This window comes from Staurois parvus, unplaced genomic scaffold (assembly GCF_062004578.1).
Source record: "Staurois parvus isolate SC_StPar_1 unplaced genomic scaffold, SC_StPar_1.0 ptg000418l, whole genome shotgun sequence".
In the NCBI taxonomy this organism is placed as follows: domain Eukaryota; kingdom Metazoa; phylum Chordata; class Amphibia; order Anura; family Ranidae; genus Staurois; species Staurois parvus.
Genome location: NW_028318214.1, coordinates 1,398,188 through 1,418,368, shown reverse-complemented (window position 1 = coordinate 1,418,368; position 20,181 = coordinate 1,398,188). Strand labels below are relative to the sequence as shown.

The window sequence follows — 20,181 nt, the reverse complement described above, 5'->3', positions numbered from 1 at the left end:
TTTAGAGTTCCCCCTTTCACCAGGTGGAAGAATGTCACCAGCACACCAAGGAATCCTCAGAAGGGACAAAGGTGCCCTGCGTGGCTCCGAAACGTTGCTGCTGTTTATATTATGTGACCACTAAATAAAGCTTCTGAGGATTCCTTGGTGTGCTGGTGACATTCTTCCTCTTGGATTGTCTGTAGTTAACAGCCCGTGGTCACTGCAGCACCCAACACTATTAATAAACCCTTCCACCAAGTGTCCCCATCACAGTGCCTCATTACATCATGTGTCCCATCAGAGTACCCCCTTACATCAGGTGTCACCAAACCGAACTCCCTTACATTAGGTTTTCCCTTCAGAGTTCCCCCTTCTATCAGGTGTCCTCATCAGTATACCCCCTTACATTAGATGTCCCCATCAGAGTGCCCCCTTACATTAGATGTCCCCATCAGAGTGCCCCCTTACATTAGATGTCCCCATCAGAGTGCCCCCTTACATTAGATGTCCCCATCAGAGTGCCCCCTTACATTAGATGTCCCCATCAGAATGCCCCCTTACATTTGATGTCCCCATCAGAGTGCCCCCTTACATTAGATGTCCCCATCAGAGTGCCTCCTTCCATCCGGTGTCCTCATCAGAGTGTCTCCTTCCATCAGGTGTCCTCATCAGAGTGTCTCCTTCCTTCAGGTGTCCTCATCAGAGTGCCTCCTTCCATTAGGTGTCCTCATCAGAGTGTCTCCTTCCTTCAGGTGTCCTCATCAGAGTGTCTCCTTCCATCAGGTGTCCTCATCAGAGTGTCTCCTTCAATCAGGTGTCCTCATCAGTGCCCCCTTACATTGGGAGTCCCCTTCAGAGTCCTCCCTAACATTGGGTGTCCCAATCAGAGTGCCCCCTTATATCAGGTGTCCTCATCAGAGTTCCCCTTCCATCAGATGACCTCATCAGAGTCCCCCTTACATCAGGTGTCCCCTTCAGAGTATTGTACTGTACAGCCAAGAACACGTGTGCACAGACTGGGTGATGTGGGGTTAGGCGAGGATCACATGATCTCTTAAACAACCATTTACACGAGCCGCTAACACTCTACAGATGCTCAGCAATAGCGTCCTCCCGACCTGGAGATCTCAGCAATGTGATGACTATAGAACTGAAGTCCCCTCCTGCAATCCATCTGTCTCCTCGTCTGTATCAGATCTGCAGTCTCTGTATTAATCCGACATTGTTCTCTTTTGTTCTGCAAAGTGATTTTGCTAAGCTGGGCCGATGACAAAAACGAGTCCACTTACTGGATGGCCAAACGGCCGAGTCTTCGTCTACTCAGCAGACTAAATCCTGCTGAGAAGAGTTCTGGTGAGTTTAGGTTGGAATCAATAATCCCGCCCCTCCCCCATGCTGTCTATAATAAAGCCCACTTACATCTGTTCTGTGTCAATGGAGACTTCATACTAAGAGGTGAGTTATGAGGGCTCATGCACACGGGCGTGAAAATGTGCTGCCATCAGATCCAGACAACGTATAGCTTTATATGGATCTGATAACCCACGCATGGAAACAGGTGAACCCATGTACATGCTGGAATAGAAAACCAAGCTAGAGGATTGGAAGAACAATTTCATAGATGTCAACCTTTTACGGATGTCTTTGCATCTAAAGGTGTGTAAATGTGCGCACAATGCGGACAATGATGCGTTTTGCCAGCGAGATCCTGCGTAGATATCAGTATTTTATTCCACCCGTATGCATGAGCCCTTATGTGTAAGTCACAGCCTAAACTGTGTGTATAAAACATCTTACCCTTGGTGTCTACCTACCTCTACTGTGATAACAAGCGTGTCCCTAAGTGTGCCTCACATGACACAAGACTAGAGTGTCGTAAACTAAACTGCCAGAAATCCAGTGAGCTGAGAACTCTCGGAGGGCTCTAGTATATGTGAACCCTCAGCTTGTAAAACAACCCATTCAGTTTAAAATAGAAATGAAATGTAAAACATTTGTGTATAGTTAAAGAACACATTATAAATACCTTTTTTCTCTATTTTTTTTATAAATGATAACATGCCCTCTGTCCTCAGCTGTATAAGAGCTGGGGGGAGGAGAAACAGCAGAACACGGAGCCACTGGCTCCCGCTGCTGTCAATCACAGTCACTGAAGAGGAAGCAGGGGTGTATATACCACAAGGTAAACAAGGCACTTGCCTAGGGTGGCATTTTTCAGGGGAGCAGCACCTTCGCCCAGAAGAAGGAATGAAAGAAGGGACACGTGCGCCAAGGGAACCGGGTGGGATCTGAGAGAAGCTGTGGGCTGCTTGATGGTTTATTGAGAGCCTGACTCTTGTTCCCGGGGATGGCTGGAGTTGTGAAGTTGAGTGGGTTGGCGGGGGGAGTCAAAGGCTCTCCCGGGTGGGGGGCAGGGGTGTTGTTGGTCAATGTCAGGCTCTCTTCATGGGAGGGGGAAGGAGGGGGTGGTGTTGGTCGGTGTCTGTGGGGGCAGACAATTTTTGTGTTGCCTAGGGCAGCAAAAAACCTAAATACATCACTGGGAGGAAGCAAGGGGTGTGTCCAGCGGGGCTAGGGAGTGAGCATGTACAAGTGCCCCCATAGTAAGTGTCTTGCTATGGAGGCACTCAGCAGGGGGGGGGAACCAAAAACACCAGCAGGGGACCCAAGAAGAGGAGAATCAGTGCTGCTCTGTGCAAAACCATTATACAGACCAGGTAAGTATAACATGTTTGCTATTTTTTTAAAAAATGGTACATTTAGCCCTGGTTCACACCGGCGTGACTTGTCACACGATTTGACAGTTTCAAACAAGTTGCACCCTATTGTTGGCAACAGAACTGTTCAAAATCGCACCAATTGTGAAAGTAGTTCCTGTACTACTTATTGCATTTTCAGGTACGAATTGCATAGACATCTGTGAATGAAGTGGCAGAGATGTCTTCCAAGTCGCACCTGAAACCTCTCTGACATGCGGCTTTGAAATTGTGCGACTTGTGTAGTTGTGCAATTTCAAAGTCAGGTCTGTCATTTAGCGGTGATAGCACTTACATAAAATTTCAGATCCTCGGCCAGCTTCTATTTGAAAACAAACTGACTTCACTTGCCATATTTGGTCAATGACATCACACAAGATCCCTGAATGGCTTGACATGCGACATGCGACTTTGAAATTGTGCAACTCCAAGTGAAGTCACACGATTTCATAGTTGGATCCGATGTGAACCAGGGCTTAGTATCACTTTAAATCAATGGGCTGCCCTAGTGGTGTGGACAAAAGGCATCATTTCAAATAAAGGCGGGAATACACGATTAGAAAATCGACAGATCGGTCATCCGACGACCGAGAGGCATTTGTTCGTTAGTCGAAATCATGTCCCACATTAACCAATCTAAAAAAATTGTTCGTCGGGCAATACATAGTGTTGACGTCTTGCGTACAAGTGGAAGTGAGGTGGTGTGCATGTGACCTCGTAGCCACGCCCTTCCGGCCAGAACGAGTGATATACATAACAATGACCAGCAATGAGTATAATATCATTTATTACATGACCTATATACAGTTGTGTTCAAAATAATAGCAGTCAGACATCACTAACTGGATCAATCACTGTTTTTGGTAGAAATGATATTTCTACATGGCAAATAATTTACTAGCAGGTGTAGTAGAGTAATAGAAATCCAACAGACCCAACAGTCATGACATGCATGCTGCTGATTCTGTGTCATTGAATCACTAATTGAAAGGGGCATGTTCAAAATAATAGCAGTGTGGAGTTCTATTAGTGAGGTCATTCATTCTTTGAAAAATAGGTGGCAATTATTGCCCTTATTTAAGGAAGGAAGGCAGCAAATGTTGTACATGCTGGTTACAGTGCATTTCTCTCTGAAATTCTGAGGAAAATGGGTCATTCCAGACATTGTTCAGAAGAACCGCGTACCTTGATTAAAACGTTGATTGGAGAGGGGAAAACTTAAAGAAGTGCAGAAAATGATAGGCTGCTCAGTTAAAATGATCACAAATGCTTTAAAATGGCAACCAAAACCTGAAAGACGTGGAAGAAAGCGAAAAACTACCATTCGAATGGATAGAATAGCCAAAATGGCAAGGACTCAGCCAACAATCAGCTCCAGGAAGATGAAAGAAGGTGTGACGTTCCCTGTGAGGACTGTTACAATTAGAAGACGCCTATGTGAAGCCAAGCTATCTGCAAGAAGCCCCCGCAAAGTCCCACTGTTGGAAAAAAGACGTGCTGAAGAGGTTACAATTTGCCAAAGAGCACATTGGCCTAAAGAGAAATGGCGCAACATTTTGTGGACTGATGAAAGTAAGATTGTTCTTTTTGGGTCTAGTGGCCGGAGACAGTTTGTCAGACGACCCCCAAACACTGAATTCAAGCCACAGTACACTGTGAAGACAGTGAAGCATGGTGGTGCAAGCATCATGATATGGGGATGTTTATCATACTACAGTGTTGGGCCTATTTATCGCATACCAGGGATCATGGATCAGTTTGAATACATCAGAATACTTGAAAAGGTCATGGCTGCCTTATGAAGAGGAAATGCCCTTGAAATGGGTGTTCCAACAAGACAACAACCCCAAACACACCAGTAAATGTGCAACATCTTGGTTCCAGACCAACAACATTGACGTTATGGAGTGGCCAGCCCAATCCCCGGATCTTAATCCATTAGAAAACTTGTGGGGTGACATCAAAAATGCAGTTTCTGAGGCAAAACCAAGAAATAGAGAAGAACTGTGGAATGTAGTCCAATCATCCTGGGCTGGAATACCTGATCACAGGGGCCAGAAGTTGGGTGACTCCATGCAACACAGATGTACAGCAGTTCTCAGAAACAGTGCGACTACAACCAAATATTCATTAAGTGATTCAAAGGAAAGCAAAATCTTCAAACATTTTTCAGTTTATATAGTGAATGTTTGAGTTTGTAAAGAAGAATACAAACACTGCTATTTTTTTGAACCGTCTAATATTCACTTTTCTTCAATTTTTTTAGAGGAACAACACAAATTTGATCTCTTTTTCTTCATGTTTTGATTTGGAATAGAATGTGTCGTGTTCCCAATGCATTTGTGTGGATGGAAATAAAAGCTATTAGAAGGATTTTGAGCTTTATTCATTTTTTTCAACACACTGCTATTATTTTGAACACAACTGTACATAAATAGTGATACATAAAATATAATCTGCAGAATTCTGGTTTCATTATCTCTTTAGGCCAATCTACTTTTAACATTTGGATTTTTCGTTCGTGTTTACGAAGATTCCTTGGACATAAGCATCCGGGTCATCTTCTGTTTCCGCTCATGCGTGATAGCGCTTGATAGATTTTTTTTCGTACGACCGTCATACCACCGCATAGAAAATCGGTCATTCATATGCGAAATGAAAAATTTTTCACTGTTGTTCAACCGGATTTTTTCCATTCACAATATCGTTATCGGTTAAAACATCCTGCTCATCAACGAAGAGAAAATCGTTCGATCAGTGGTTCCGCAAAATTTTTTGGATGATTTTCTTATTGTGTGTATGGGGTATAAGCATTAGCCACATCAGTTCGACTTAAGGCTCTGTTCATGAGAGCTGACAATCTAATAGATATGTTTGCTTCCTCTTTTTTTTACTATTCATTCCATTTCCTATATCCCTTTTTATTTCCTAGTTTATCTTTGAGTTTTCTTAACTTTTTTGTTTTATTATTTTTCCTTTCTTTTTTTAATTAGTAATTTAATAGATACTTTTTTAAAATAATTTTTTAGTTTAATAAATACTTTACTTTTTTATTTTTTCTGTTTATTTTTCCACTTTTTTTCTAAATAAAATGATATTCTGCACTATCCGGTTGCTCTATTTTCACTTTTTTAATGGTATATTAGCTCCTGTTTGAGTGCAGCAGTACCACCCGGCATGTTTCCAATCTTGCTCCATGTACATTATAGAATTACAATAATTCGTCCTCGCCCAGCTCCCTCTTGTCTTGTTAGAAATGTTTTTCTGCCTGTGCCATCATAACAGATGAGACCTCGGAAACTTGGACACAAGCTGGAGAGGAGTGGGCTGCTGTAACAAGTCAGATGGCCCCGTAGTAATGGCTGGACACAATGGAGGTTTTGTATTCATGATGTTACTGGAGATGTCCTATTTTACATTGGATTCCATGTCTTCATAGCTGTACATGTGAGCCCTTTCATTATATGCACAGAACATTTTCTTCTGAAATGCATTTTTCATGTAAATTCATATTATAACCCGAAACACTCAGCAAGACACTCTGCATTTAAATTGACCACATAGAGATAAAATTAGAACAAGTTCCATTTAGAGATGTAAATAGCTCAGCAAATGGAACTATAATACAGTTTTTGTTTAGATAGAAATTCTTGAAATAAAAGAGATACTGATAATTTGCACACATATACATGTACAGTGCATCCAGAAAGTATTCCCAGCGCTTAACGTTTGCCACATTTTGTTATGTTACAGTCTTATTCCAAAATGGATTACATTCATTTTTTTCCTCAACATTCTACAAACAATACCCCATAATGACAACATGAAAGAAGTTTGTTTTGAAATGTTTGCAATTTATCAAAAATAAAAAACTAAAAAACCCCACATGTACATAAGTATTCCCAGCCTTTGCCGTGACACTCAAATTTGAGCTCTGGTGCATCCTGTTCCCACGGATCATCCTTGAGATGTTTCCACAATATTATTGGAGTCCACCTGTGGGAAATTCAGTTGATTGGACATGATTAGGAAAGGCATAAACCTGTCTATATAAGGTCCCACAGTTACCAGTGCATGTCAGAGCGCAAACCAAGCCATGAAGTCCAAGGAATTGTCCGTAGACTGCCAAACCAGGATTGTATCAAGGCACAGATCTGGGGAAGGGTACAGACAAATTTCTGCAGCATTGAAGGTCCCAATGAGCACAGTGGCCTCCATCATCCGTAAATGGAAGAAGTTTGAAACCACCAGGAATCTTCCTAGAGCGTGCTGCCGGGCCAAAATGAGTGATCGAGGGAGAGGGGTCTTAGCCAGGGAGGTAACCAAGCACCCAATGGTCACTCTGAAAGAGCTCCAGCATTTCTCTATGGAGAGAGGAGAACCTTCCAGAAGAACAACCATCTCTGCAGCACTCTACCAATCAGGCCTTAGTAAAAGGCAAATGGCAGCCCGCCTGGAGTTTGCCAAAAGGCATCTGAGGGACTCTCAGACCATGAGGAACAAAACTCTCTGGTCTGTATGAAACAAAGATTGAACTCTTTGGCCTGAATGCCAAGCGTCATGTCTGGAGGAAACCAGGCAACACTCACCACCTGGCCAATACCATCCTTACAGTGAAGCATGGTGGTGGCAGCATCATGTTGTGGGGATGTTTTTCAACAGCAGGAACTGGGAGACTAGTCAGGATCGAAGGAAAGATGAATGCAGCAATGTACAGAGACATCCTTGATGAAAACCTGTTCCAGAGCACTCTGGACCTTAAACTGAGGCAACGGTTCATCTTTCAACAGGACAACAACCCTAAGCACACAGCCCACATAACAAGGAGTGGCTACGGACCAACTCTGTGAATGTCCTGGAGTGGCCCAGCCAGAGCCCAGACTTGAACCTGATTGAACACCTCTGGAGAGATCTGAAAATGGCTGTGCACTGCCGCTTTCCATCTAACCTGATGGAGCTTGAGAGGTACTGCAAAGAACAATGGAAGAAATTGCCCAAAAATAGGTGTACCAAGCTTGTAGCATCATACTCAAAACGACTTGAGGCTATAATTGGTGCTAAAGGGGCTTCAACAAAGTATTGAGCAAAGGCTGTGAATACATGTAGTTTTTTTTCATTTTTTATTTTGAATTAATTGCCAATATTTCAAAATGAACTTCTTTCACATTGTCATTATTGGGTATTGTTTGTAGAATGTTGAGGAAAAAAATGAATTTAATCCATGGACCCTGCATTCACTATATCTGGTCTCTCCGGATCCTGCATTCACTATATCTGGTCTCTCCGGATCCTGCATTCACTATATCTGGTCTCCCCGGACCCTGCATTCACTATATCTGGTCTCCACGGACCCTGCATTCACTATATCTGGTCTCCTCGGACCCTGCATTCACTATTTCTGGTCTCCCCGGATCCTGCATTCACTATATCCGGTCTCCCAGGACCCTGCATTCACTATATCTGGTCTCCCCGGACCCTGCATTCACTATATCTTGTCTCCCTGGATCCTGCATTCACTATATCTGGTCTCCCACAGTACACACAACATGGAAATGCAATTATTTTAGTAAATATAAACAGGTAAATACCTTTTCTCATCAGCAGTGTATAGCAGTCTTGTGACTTCTATTAGTGTACAAAGAAAAAACAGAAAAAACTGGTCACCTACCCGGGTCTATAACTGGCTTTTTAAACAGTGAACATGGAAACCGTCACAAAGTAAAAAATAGGACTATCCAGTTCAACTTGCCAGCCTACCCCCGTCTAATAATGGCTATTGTTGGCAAGGAACATGGATAAGTATAACATCAAAAGAGGGGGATAAGAAAGCCAGTTAGCCAACTATCAAAAACCAAATTAACCTCTCTAAGAACATGCGTTTAAAAACAGGGGTTTAGTTAGCACACATTTGCAAATACATATGTAAGCCACAGAGCCACATCACGGCACCCTGAGTATCTGTGGTCCTAACTCTATAAATCTTGAGAGTCCTCACAATGGAGGCACATGCATTTAAATGCGTTTTTAAACGCACAGGGAGGGTGATGGGTGCAGTGTGGGGCGGGGGCAATTACCGGAACCGATGCCCTGTATGGTTCTCTCTGCAGCAGCTTAAAGCCAGAGGGAGGGAGAGGAGAAGAAGCCAACTTTCAGCTGCTGCAGAGGGAGCCATACAGGGGATTAGCTTCAGTAATTGCTCTCCCCCCGGCCATGCCAACCACCCCTCCGCCCACATCCGATTCACCCGGCTGCCTGGGCCCTGCTGCTGGACTGGCCCCCATATAGGAGGACTGGTGGTACCCCCTGCAAGGATTCAACCTATGTCTGTATCCCCCTTGTCCTCGTTATTTTCACCCTCAGGCCTGGGAGAAATAAAGCTCTGACACCTAAGTGTGCAAGCTAAATCTCTGAAAATTTAATGCATGACAAGAACGGTTACACAGAACTCAGTAGGCGTTGCCTAATCTCAGGATGACCAATGAAACATTCCATTCTTATCAATATAGTTACGTGAAGAACAGAAACTGCAAATAGCTGAGGGATACCATATAAGGTAGTTTCAGTTTACAGAAATGAAACTAGACCAAGGAAACGAGAGAGGAGTTACAAAATCGAAACTAACTGCTCACACATCTAGAAATGGAGGCATTATACAAAATGGATGCCAGTTAATAAGACATATTTCCTTACACCCCCTTATCCACAGCCCTGCTGTGATGTACTACTGAGTAGGAGAAAAGCAGAGCTGGGGGTTACTACTGAGGAGGGGATCAGCAGAGCTGTGGGTTACTACTGAGTGGGAGATCAGCATATCTGGGGGTTACTACTGAGGAGGGGATCAGCAGAGCTGGGGGTTACTACTGAGTGGGAGATCAGCAGAGCTGGGGGTTACTATGGAGTAAGAGATCAGCAGAGCTGGGGGTTACTACTGAGTGGGAGATCAGCATATCTGGGGGTTACACCTGAGGAGGGGATCAGCAGAGCTGGGGATTACTATTGAGTGGGAGATCAGCAGAGCTGGGGGTTACTGCTGAGTGGGAGATCAGCAGAGCTGGGGATTAGTACTGAGGAAGGGATCAGCAGAGTTGGGGGTTACTACTGAGTGAGGGATCAGCAGAGCTGGGGGTTATAATGAGTGAGGGATCAGCAGAGCTGGGGGTTACTACTGAGGAGGGGATCAGCAGAGCTAGGGGTTACTACTGAGTGGGAGATCAGCAGAGTGTGAGGTTACTACTGAGGAGGGGATCATCAGAGCTGGGGGTTTCTACTGAGGAGGGGATCAGCAGAGCTGGGGGTTACGATTGAAGAGGGAATCAGTAGCGCTGGGGGTTACTACTGAGTGGGGGGTCAGCAGAGCTGGGGGTAACTACTGAGAGGGATCTGCTGAAAGGAGCTACTAATAAGCTGGAAATAAGCTGGAAATCTGCTGAATGAGGATACCAATGAGTTGGGGATCTGCTAAACAAGGGTACTAATGAGTTAGGGATCTTCTGAGCGGCGGTACAGCTGAGCCACGGTTCTACTGGGCTCTTTAAAACAAATAGAAAATCAACACACAGAGCATTTGCCAAGCTTCATTAAAGTTTCAAAAAAGCATCACCAAAGCATCAAAAACACGTCCAAAAAGCATTTTCAAGCAGTAGGCACTTTAATGTGTGGTTGTTGGATTTTTAGACACATATAATACTTCTTCTAGTGTCTTGAGGCGATTATGAATGAAAGAGCCATTGAAATAAAAAATGAAGTGTGATTTTATTTTATCACACAATGGTGTCAAATAACAATGTAAAGCGTATTATGAACAGTTCCATGTAGATAAAACTATTGTAAAAATGACAACTACTAGGTTTAAAACAAAGTCACCATTATCTGTCATGGCTGTCCTGGCCATGTGCGATGCTCCATGTCCTTGTCCTTAATGCTGTCCTTCTAGACTTTGTAAAGAAGCCGGAAGTAGATGGAGATGATGATCTGGTCTTGCAGCACCTGTTCCAGCATCTCAGACGTGTGTATGCTAGAGTGTCATGTTAGTGTGTGAGTGAGTGTGTGTTCCCCTGTCTCTGTGTCTCATGCACTTTTAAGAGGCAAATGTACGTCATACTTCGTGATCTTAATACCTTCTATGGAAAGTATTACTGCTTAGCAAAGCCAATTCATAAAAGGGAAAGATGCTATACATATGATGTTTGATGGACAGGAACATATGTATGCTGATGTACCAATGATGTAACCCTCAGCTATATATAAAGAATAATTATAGCTTAAGAACATATCAATGTATAATCACTAAACTATATATGTATCAATGTTAGAAACGTATACTAAATACACACAGATTATTATTAAAATACGTACTGTAATAGTAAATCACTTCTAATAACCTTGACATAACTACCAAATACTTTTAACCAACTATCTCTAAATATAGTCTACTCAACTTTCAACTGATATATACTATTTCAGCTTAACTTGTATATCTTTTGGTCTCAGCTATAATTGAAGAATAGTAAATACTACCATTTGTCACAGACCACTTACATATATTAATATTAATTATGACTAATCATAAAAACCAAATATTTTGCAAGCTTGCCATCAATATAAATGCCGAATCATAATTTAGATTTAACAGTGGTAAAGTTGAAGCCAGTGTAAATGAGCCCTAAAAATGATTGCAGGGCGCACAAATGCAAGATATTACCCATATTTTTGATAAAATATAAAAGATGAGGTTGTGCCGACTAAATAGATGCCCAACATATTAAGCCCATAACTGTTTTTTTTACACTTTATACGCATTAGATTCAGCACACATTGGCTGTGTGAGGGGCAACGTAACACAATGAGGTCTATATATGTTATAAAGCTTTAATGAGCTTCAGATGTCTTCATTACCAAAGCTGTGATGTCCTCCTGGGATCTGGTGTCAGTAGTTCACACCGTGTATAATAACCTGATACTGTGCTAACACATTAATAAAGTGTTCCTTCCCTTCCCCGCAGAGATTTGTACCGTTCTCCTCCTAGTATCACATATAGAAATTGTCTTCATGTTTATTCTCTATTCTCCACTTTGCAGTCTATACCATCCTGTCCAAGGTGCACTCCGACCGCAACGTCTATCCCTCCTCCGGGGTTCTGTTTGTCCACGTTCTGGAGAGAGAATACTACAAAGGGGAATTCCCGCCCTACCCAAAACCAGGTATGAAAAATCGACAGTTTTCCCTATTAGTGGCTGAGTATAGAAATAGAGCGCAAAGTAAATGTGCCAAGGAGAGTACAGACAAGCATGAAACGTTTGTTGGTTGTGTCCCTTTACACCCTGTTCCAAATTATTATGCAAATTCTATTTAAGTGTCACATAGATTAAATATTTGGTTTTCAGGTTAACTCATGGATGGCATTGTGTGTCAGGGCTCTTTTGATCACTGAAAACAATCTCGGACACCTGTGATAATTAGATTGGCCGGTGAGCCCAATTTAAGGAAAAACTACTAAAGGAGGGTGTTCCACATTATTAAGCAGAGCACCATTTTCAAGCAATATGGGAAAGAAAAAGGATCTCTCTGCTGCCAAAAAGAGTGAAATAGTTCAAAGCCTTGGATGAGGTATGAAAACATTAGATATTTCAGGAAAACTTAAGCGTGATCATCGCACTATTAAGAGATTTGTAGCTGATTCAGAGCACAGACGGGTTGGTGCAGATAAAGGCACATTGAGGAAGATTTCTGCCAGATCCATGCATCGGATCAAGAGAGCAGCTGCTAAAATACCATTACATAGCAGCAAACAGATATTTGAAGCTGCTTGTGTCTCTGGAGTCCCACGGACATCAAGGTGTAGAGTCCTCCAGAGTCTTGCAACTGTGCATAAACCTTCTATTCGGCCACCACTAATCAATGCTCACAAGCAGAAATGGCTGCATTGGGCAGAAAAATACATGAAGACTAATTTTCAAACAGTCCTGTTCACTGATGAGTGCCGTGCAACCCTGGATGGTCCAGATGGATGGAGTAGTGGATGGTTTGTGGATGGCCACCCTGTTTCAACAAAGCTGCGACGTCAGCAAGGCGGTGGTGGAGTCATGTTTTGGGCCGGAATTATGGGAACAGAGCTGGTTGGCCCCTTTAGGATCCCCGAAGGTGTAAAGATGACCTCTGCAAAGTATGTGGAGTTTATGACTGACCACTTTCTTCCCTGGTACAGAAGGAAGAACTATGCTTTCTGTAATAAAATCATCTTCATGCATGACAATGCACCATCTCATGCTGCAAAGAATTCCTCTGCATCAACGGCTGCTCTGGGGATAAAAGGAGAGAAAGTCATGGTGTGGCCTCCATCCTCCCCTGACCTCAATCCTATTGAGAACCTTTGGAGCATCCTCAAGCAAAAGATCTATGAGGGTGGGAGGCAGTTTACATCCAAACAGCAGCTCTGGGAGGCTATTCTGATTTCTTGCAAACAAATTCAAGCAGAAACTGTCCAAAAACTCACAAGTTCAATGGATGCAAGACTTGTGAAGCTGCTATCAAACAAGGGGTCCTATGTTACAATGTAACGTGACCTGTTAAAATGTTTAAAAATTTAAAATGTTGTTAAAAGTTTGATTGAAATAGCTTTTGATTTCAGTAAATATGCTGCAAACACAACAAATGACAATATTCAGTTCTTTACAACCTATAAAGTATTTTGAAACTTTCTGTGCGGAATAATTTGGAACAGTGCATTGGAAGTGTTTTATGTTTAACAAAAATCCTGTTATCATTAGGAGGTTTGTTCAATAAAATGTGAATTGTACTCTTAATAGTTGATAACATGAGAATTATGCTGACTTTTATTTACATCAATTATTTAGGTAAATGAGAAAAATATAATTTGCATAATAATTTGGAACATGGTGTAGATATGTATGCTCACTAGCAAAGGAACATGGAAACCGAAAGGGAATTCCAGTTATAGTTTCTTTGATAAGACTACGTACTGTATGTATAGGGACTTGTATCTCAGCAGTATTTATCAGCAGTAAAAATATATGTCAAAAGTCTACAGTATATAGAATTATTCTTATTTTTATCTTCAGCTTCCAACTGAACTAATGTCTTTTTTCATGTATAGGGGAGCTCAGCAATGATCCAATCACCTTTAACACAAATTTAATGGGCTATCCTGACCGACCGGGTTGGCTGCGCTACATTCAGCGGACCCCGTACAGTGATGGCGTACTGTATGGATCTCCAACCTTTGAGAATGTGGGAAAACCAACCATTATTGAGGTATCTTTTTTTTTTTTATAAAATATAATATATATAATATTTTTGATGGGTTTTTTTTTGTGTCTTTAAGATATGCATTACTTTTGGAATTGTATTAGATACATATGATGTTTTATATGAATGAAATACATTTTAAATAACAAAAGTAAACATTTTTCAGCTGAGGCTTAACCCCTTCACTTCTAAGGGTAAAACAAATGTTAATATCTAAGTACAATTTTGCAACATTGACATGTGTTAGTAAAACCGCACATATCATCACAACTACTTTGTGCATCCAGGTGAATTATACCTTGTTTTTTTCATGACAAATTGGGCTTTAACCGCTTCCCGACCTCCCTATAGCAGAAATACTGCTACAGGGTGGCACAGTGCGCAAACTCACGTATATTTACATGATTTTGCATTTCCAGGCAGGGGCGCGCACAAGCCACTCGCGATCAATCACGGCCGCAGCTGTCAATTACCAGGCCCCGGACAGTAATTCCCCGCCGGCGCCCAGTGATTACCGAGCATCTCCGACGGGGAGGAAGACTGCTTTGTTTACAAACAGTCTTTTTCCCTGTCAGCTCAGGCACACTGCTCGGGATGACTGATCCCGATCAGTGTGCTTACAGTGAAGCACACAGACACCGCCCCCTAGTAAAACACTCCCTTTCCTGCCCAGTGCCATTAGTACAGTGTCAGTGCTTTTTTTTTTTGCTTTTTTTTTTAGCACTGATCACTGTATTGGTGTCACTGGGGATGTCAGTTCCCCCCCCCCCAGTGTCAGAATGCCCCTTGCAGTCCCACTAAAAGTCGCCGATCACCGCCATTACTAGTGGAAAAAAAAATCCCAGTATCTATACCACCATTTGTAAGCGCTATAAATTTTATGTAAATCAATTCATTTACACGCATTGGAATTTTTTTTAGCAAAGACATGTAGCAGTATACATTTTGGCCTAAATTTATGACAAAATTAGATTTTTTTTACATTTTTTTACTGAACTTGTTTAATAGCAAAAAGTCCAAAATATAGTTTTTTTCCTCAAAATTGTCGGTCTTTTTTTTATAGCACAAAAAATAAAAAACGCACAGGCAATCAAATACCACCGAAAGAAAGCTCAATTCGTGGGAAAAAAGGACATACATTTCATTTGGGTGCAGTGTTGCATGACCGCTCAATTGTCAGTTAAAGTAACGCAGCGCCATAACGCAAAAAATGGTCTGGTCAGGAAGGGGAGTAAATCCTCAGGAGGGCAGGTGGTTAATTTGGTGGAAACTAGTAATGGGTATCTCTGGATTATTTTTTATTATCAAAGGAAAACTGGCCCAAAATAGTAAAAAAAATATATATATTTTTTTTAAATGAGTTCTATATTTGTTGCTACTACCATAACCTACCACCAAAGAACAACCCACCGAAAATTCTCCTGCTCCTGACGCTCATAGTGAAACCACATATGTGTATGTTAGTTGTTCTTTGTACCCATAGTACAGCCCAGAAACAATAGTGCACATTTTTATTTTTTATCCTACCTAAAACACACTGACACTAACTGATACTAATAAACAAACAAAAAATTAAACCCTGCCCCCCAAAAAAATACAGACCCTGATCTTTGACCCTAACACTATCCCTAGCACTGACCTAGATCAAACCTCGATGTAGGTTTTATTTTTTTTTTATTATTATTAATATTATTTATTTTATTTTTTTGTACACAGTTGTCTTTTTTTTCTCTCTGCAAGGATACAATGTATCTCTCTCCTCCTTTCAGGGAGAGAAAACAGGGGGGTGGCTGTCACAGCGACTGAGCCAATCAGAGGCTATCACAGCGATCAGGTGACCCGGAATTGGTAGTTCCGGGTCCAGCTTTCAGTGAGACCCTGGTCTCTGTGCTGTGGCGCGCCCTCAGCACAAAGATGCAGCCCCACGGAAAAAAGCCCGGTCCAGTGGGGTCACATAGTTGCGTACGCTTGCTGCCAAGGTGTTCAGGAAGAGAGAGTAATAGGAGTATAAATATATGTAAAGTTGTGCTCAAAAGTTTGCATCCCCTTGGAGAATTGATAATATACATTATGTACCATTTTTGTTTCTTATGGGATTCATATTCTGTAACTGGAGGTCATAACAGAATGGACCAATCATAAAACAAAACATGACAACAAGTAAACAAATAAAATGCCCCCTGTTCAAAAGTCTGCATCCCCCTTAATTCTGTGTATTGCCCCCTTTAGTATCAATGATAGCATGCAGTCTCTTGTATTAGTTGTCTATGAGGCTCTGAATTCTTGCAGGTGGTATAGCTGCCCATTTGTCTTAGCAAAATGGCTCCAGGTCATGTAAAGTCTTTGGTTGTCTTGCATGAACCGAACGTTTGAGATCTCCCCAGAGTGGCTGAATGATATTAGGGCCAGGACACTGTGATGGCCACTCCAGAAACTTCACCTTCTCTGCTGTAAGTACTGGAGGGTCAACTTGGTCTTGTGCTTTACAGCTTTCATGCAGAACAATGCAAATTGTCTGCTGGTATTTTCTGATAACATGCTGCATTCATCTTGCCATCAATTTTCACAAGATTCCCTGTGCCTTTGGAGCTCACACACCACAAAACATCACTGAGCCACCACTGTGCTTCACAGTGGGGATGGTATTCTTGTAGCTATAGGCCTTGTTTACCTCTCTCTAAACATATCGCTTATGGTTGTGACCATAAAGCTCTATTTTGGTCTTGTCACTCCAGATTACAGTGTGCCAGAAGGTATGAGGAAAGATTAGAGGAACTGAATTTATTCTCTCTTGAGAAGAGGAAATTAAGGGGGGATATGATCTCCATGTATAATACATGAGGGGGGATATGATCACCATGTATAATACATGAGGGGGGATATGATCTCCATGTATAATACATAAGGGGGGATATGATCTCCATGTATAATACATAAGGGGGGATATGATCTCCATGTATAATACATAAGGGGGAATATGATCTCCATGTATAATACATAAGGGGGATATGATCACCATGTATAATACATAAGGGGGGATATGATCTCCATGTATAATACATAAGGGGGATATGATCTCCATGTATAATACATAAGGGGGGATATGATCACCATGTATAATACATAAGGGGGGGATATGATCTCCATGTATAATACATAAGGGGGATATGATCTCCATGTATAATACATAAAGGGGGGATATGATCACCATGTATAATACATAAGGGGGGATATGATCACCATGTATAATACATAAGGGGGGATATGATCTCCATGTATAATACATAAGGGGGATATGATCTCCATGTATAATACATGAGGGGGGATATGATCTCCATATATAATACATAAGGGGGGATATGATCACCATGTATAATACATAAGGGGGGATATGATCTCCATGTATAATACATAAGGGGGGGATATGATCTCCATGTATAATACATAAGAGGGATATGATCACCATGTATAATACATAAGGAGGGATATGATCACCATGTATAATACATAAGGGGGGATATGATCTCCATGTATAATACATAAGGGGGGATATGATCTCCATGTATAATACATAAGGGGGGATATGATCTCCATGTATAATACATAAGGGGGATATGATCTCCATGTATAATACATAAGAGGGATATGATCACCATGTATAATACATAAAGGGGGATATGATCTCCATGTATAATACATAAGGGGGGATATGATCACCATGTATAATACATAAGGGGGGATATGATCTCCATGTATAATACACAAGGGGGGATATGATCTCCATGTATAATACACAAGGGGGGATATGATCACCATGTATAATACACAAGGGGGGATATGATCACCATGTATAATACACAAGGGGGGATATGATCACCATGTATAATACATAAGGGGGGATATGATCTCCATGTATAATACACAAGGGGGGATATGATCACCATGTATAATACACAAGGGGGGATATGATCACCATGTATAATACACAAGGGGGGATATGATCACCATGTATAATACACAAGGGGGGATATGATCACCATGTATAATACACAAGGGGGGATATGATCTCCATGTATAATACATAAGGGGGATATGAACTCCATGTATAATACATAAGGGGGATATGATCACCATGTATAATACATAAGGGGGATATGATCTTCATGTATAATACATAAGGGGGGATATGATCTTCATGTATAATACATAAGGGGGATATGATCTCCATGTATAATACATAAGGGGGATATGATCACCATGTATAATACATAAGGGGGGATATGATCACCATGTATAATACATAAGGGGGGATATGATCACCATGTATAATACATAAGGGGGGGATATGGTCTTCATGTATAATACATAAGGGGGTATATGATCTCCATGTATAATACATAAGGGGGATATGATCTCCATGTATAATACATAAGGGGGGATATGATCTCCATGTATAATACATAAGGGGGGATATGATCTCCATGTATAATACATAAGGGGGGATATGATCACCATGTATAATACATAAGGGGGGATATGATCTCCATGTATAATACATAAGGGGGATATGATCTCCATGTATAATACATAAGAGGGATATGATCACCATGTATAATACATAAGGGGGGATATGATCTCCATGTATAATACATAAGGGGGGATATGATCACCATGTATAATACATAAGGGGGGATATGATCACCATGTATAATACATAAGGGGGGATATGATCACCATGTATAATACATAAGGGGGGATATGATCTCCATGTATACTACGTAAGGGGGATATGATCTCCATGTATACTACGTAAGGGGGATATGATCACCATGTATAATACATAAGGGGGGATATGATCTCCATGTATAATACATAAGGGGGGATATGATCTCCATGTATACTACGTAAGGGGGATATGATCTCCATGTATAATACATAAGGGGGGATATGATCTCCATGTATAATTACATCAGTGGTTCATATAGTGAACTCGGTGTAGAGTTATTCACCCTGAGGTCATCACAGAGGACAAGGGGGCACTCTTTACGTCTGGAGGAAAAGAGATTTCATCTCCAAACACGGAAAGATTTCTTCAAAGTAAGAGCTGTAAAAATGTGGAATAGACTCCCTCAAGAGTTGGTTCTGGCCAGCTCAGTGGAATTCTTTAAAAAAGTCCTGGATTCTTTCTTAGATACACAGAATATAACTGCATACTAACATTTATAGGTGAAGTTTATCCAGGGAATATCCGATTGCCTCTCGAGGCATGAGGAATTAATTTTTTCCCCTGCAGGAGCAAATTGGATCATGTTTTGCTGGGCTTTTTGCCTTCCTGTGGATCAATTGTGGGTATAGGAGTACAACCTTTTTTTTTTTTTTTTTTTTATGGTTGAACTGGATGGGCTTTAGTCTTTTTTTCAGACAGACTAACTATGTAACTATATGAGGTATATCAAGGTGTAAAGGCTTCTTTTTGGCAACTCAACCATTTTTTTTCAAGTATTGTCGTATTAACCCTTGGGCACAGTCCCACTGCATGGGAAAACATTTTATTTGTGGCAGAGGGTTGCAGAGGATGGAATTTGGGATTGGCACATACTGCAGCACTTATCTTTTCAGCTAAATCTAAATGTTTCTTTTAATTTTTGGATAGAGAAGTGAGGGGTTAGACCAGCAATGGGCAAACTACGGCCCGCGGGCCGTATACGGCCCGGCGGACCTTTTAATCCGGCCTGCGGAGCGTGATACAAAAAAAAACAGCCAGGGCAGGCAAACATTTGCATCATTCAGCGCGCTCAAATGCAATGATTGGCCAGTCTCGCTGCCACTCACATCCTGATAGCCAGTGATTGGCTGTCAGGGTGTGTGTAGGCGGGGCAGCGTGACGAACGTGAGGGGAGCTAGGCTCCTCTCACAGTCCGCCCTGAAGACCGGAACGGCGCGGGAACACGGCGAGAGGAACGCACGGAGCAAAGATAAGTAAATTGACACAGGGGGGACTTGGCTTACTACTTGGGGGGGAATAGTACTATGGAGGATGAAATGTTACAAATTTTAATTTAATTTATATTCACACATACACATCATTCATCTACTCTTGGTCCGGCCCCCGGGTCCAATATATGAACCCATTGCGGCCCTCAAGTCAAAAAGTTTGCCCACCCCTGGGTTAGACCC

General features: G+C 41.7%; 1 protein-coding gene across 4 annotated transcripts in view; it reads left to right on the top strand.

Annotated features, from left to right (window-relative positions):
* The window catches only part of SGCE (sarcoglycan epsilon), a 110,229-nt gene that overhangs the window by 18,439 nt on the left and 71,609 nt on the right, over nucleotides 1–20,181 (top strand). For 3 of the 4 annotated variants that reach the window (XM_089687136.1, XM_089687138.1, XM_089687137.1), the window contains exons 2-4: nucleotides 1,228–1,335; nucleotides 11,817–11,939; nucleotides 13,853–14,010. In XM_089687136.1, coding sequence (XP_089543262.1) covers nucleotides 1,228–1,335; nucleotides 11,817–11,939; nucleotides 13,853–14,010 — 389 coding nt within the window. The remainder of the gene's footprint in view (nucleotides 1–1,227; nucleotides 1,336–11,816; nucleotides 11,940–13,852; nucleotides 14,011–20,181) is intronic. The other variant, XM_089687139.1, reaches the window with a different exon arrangement.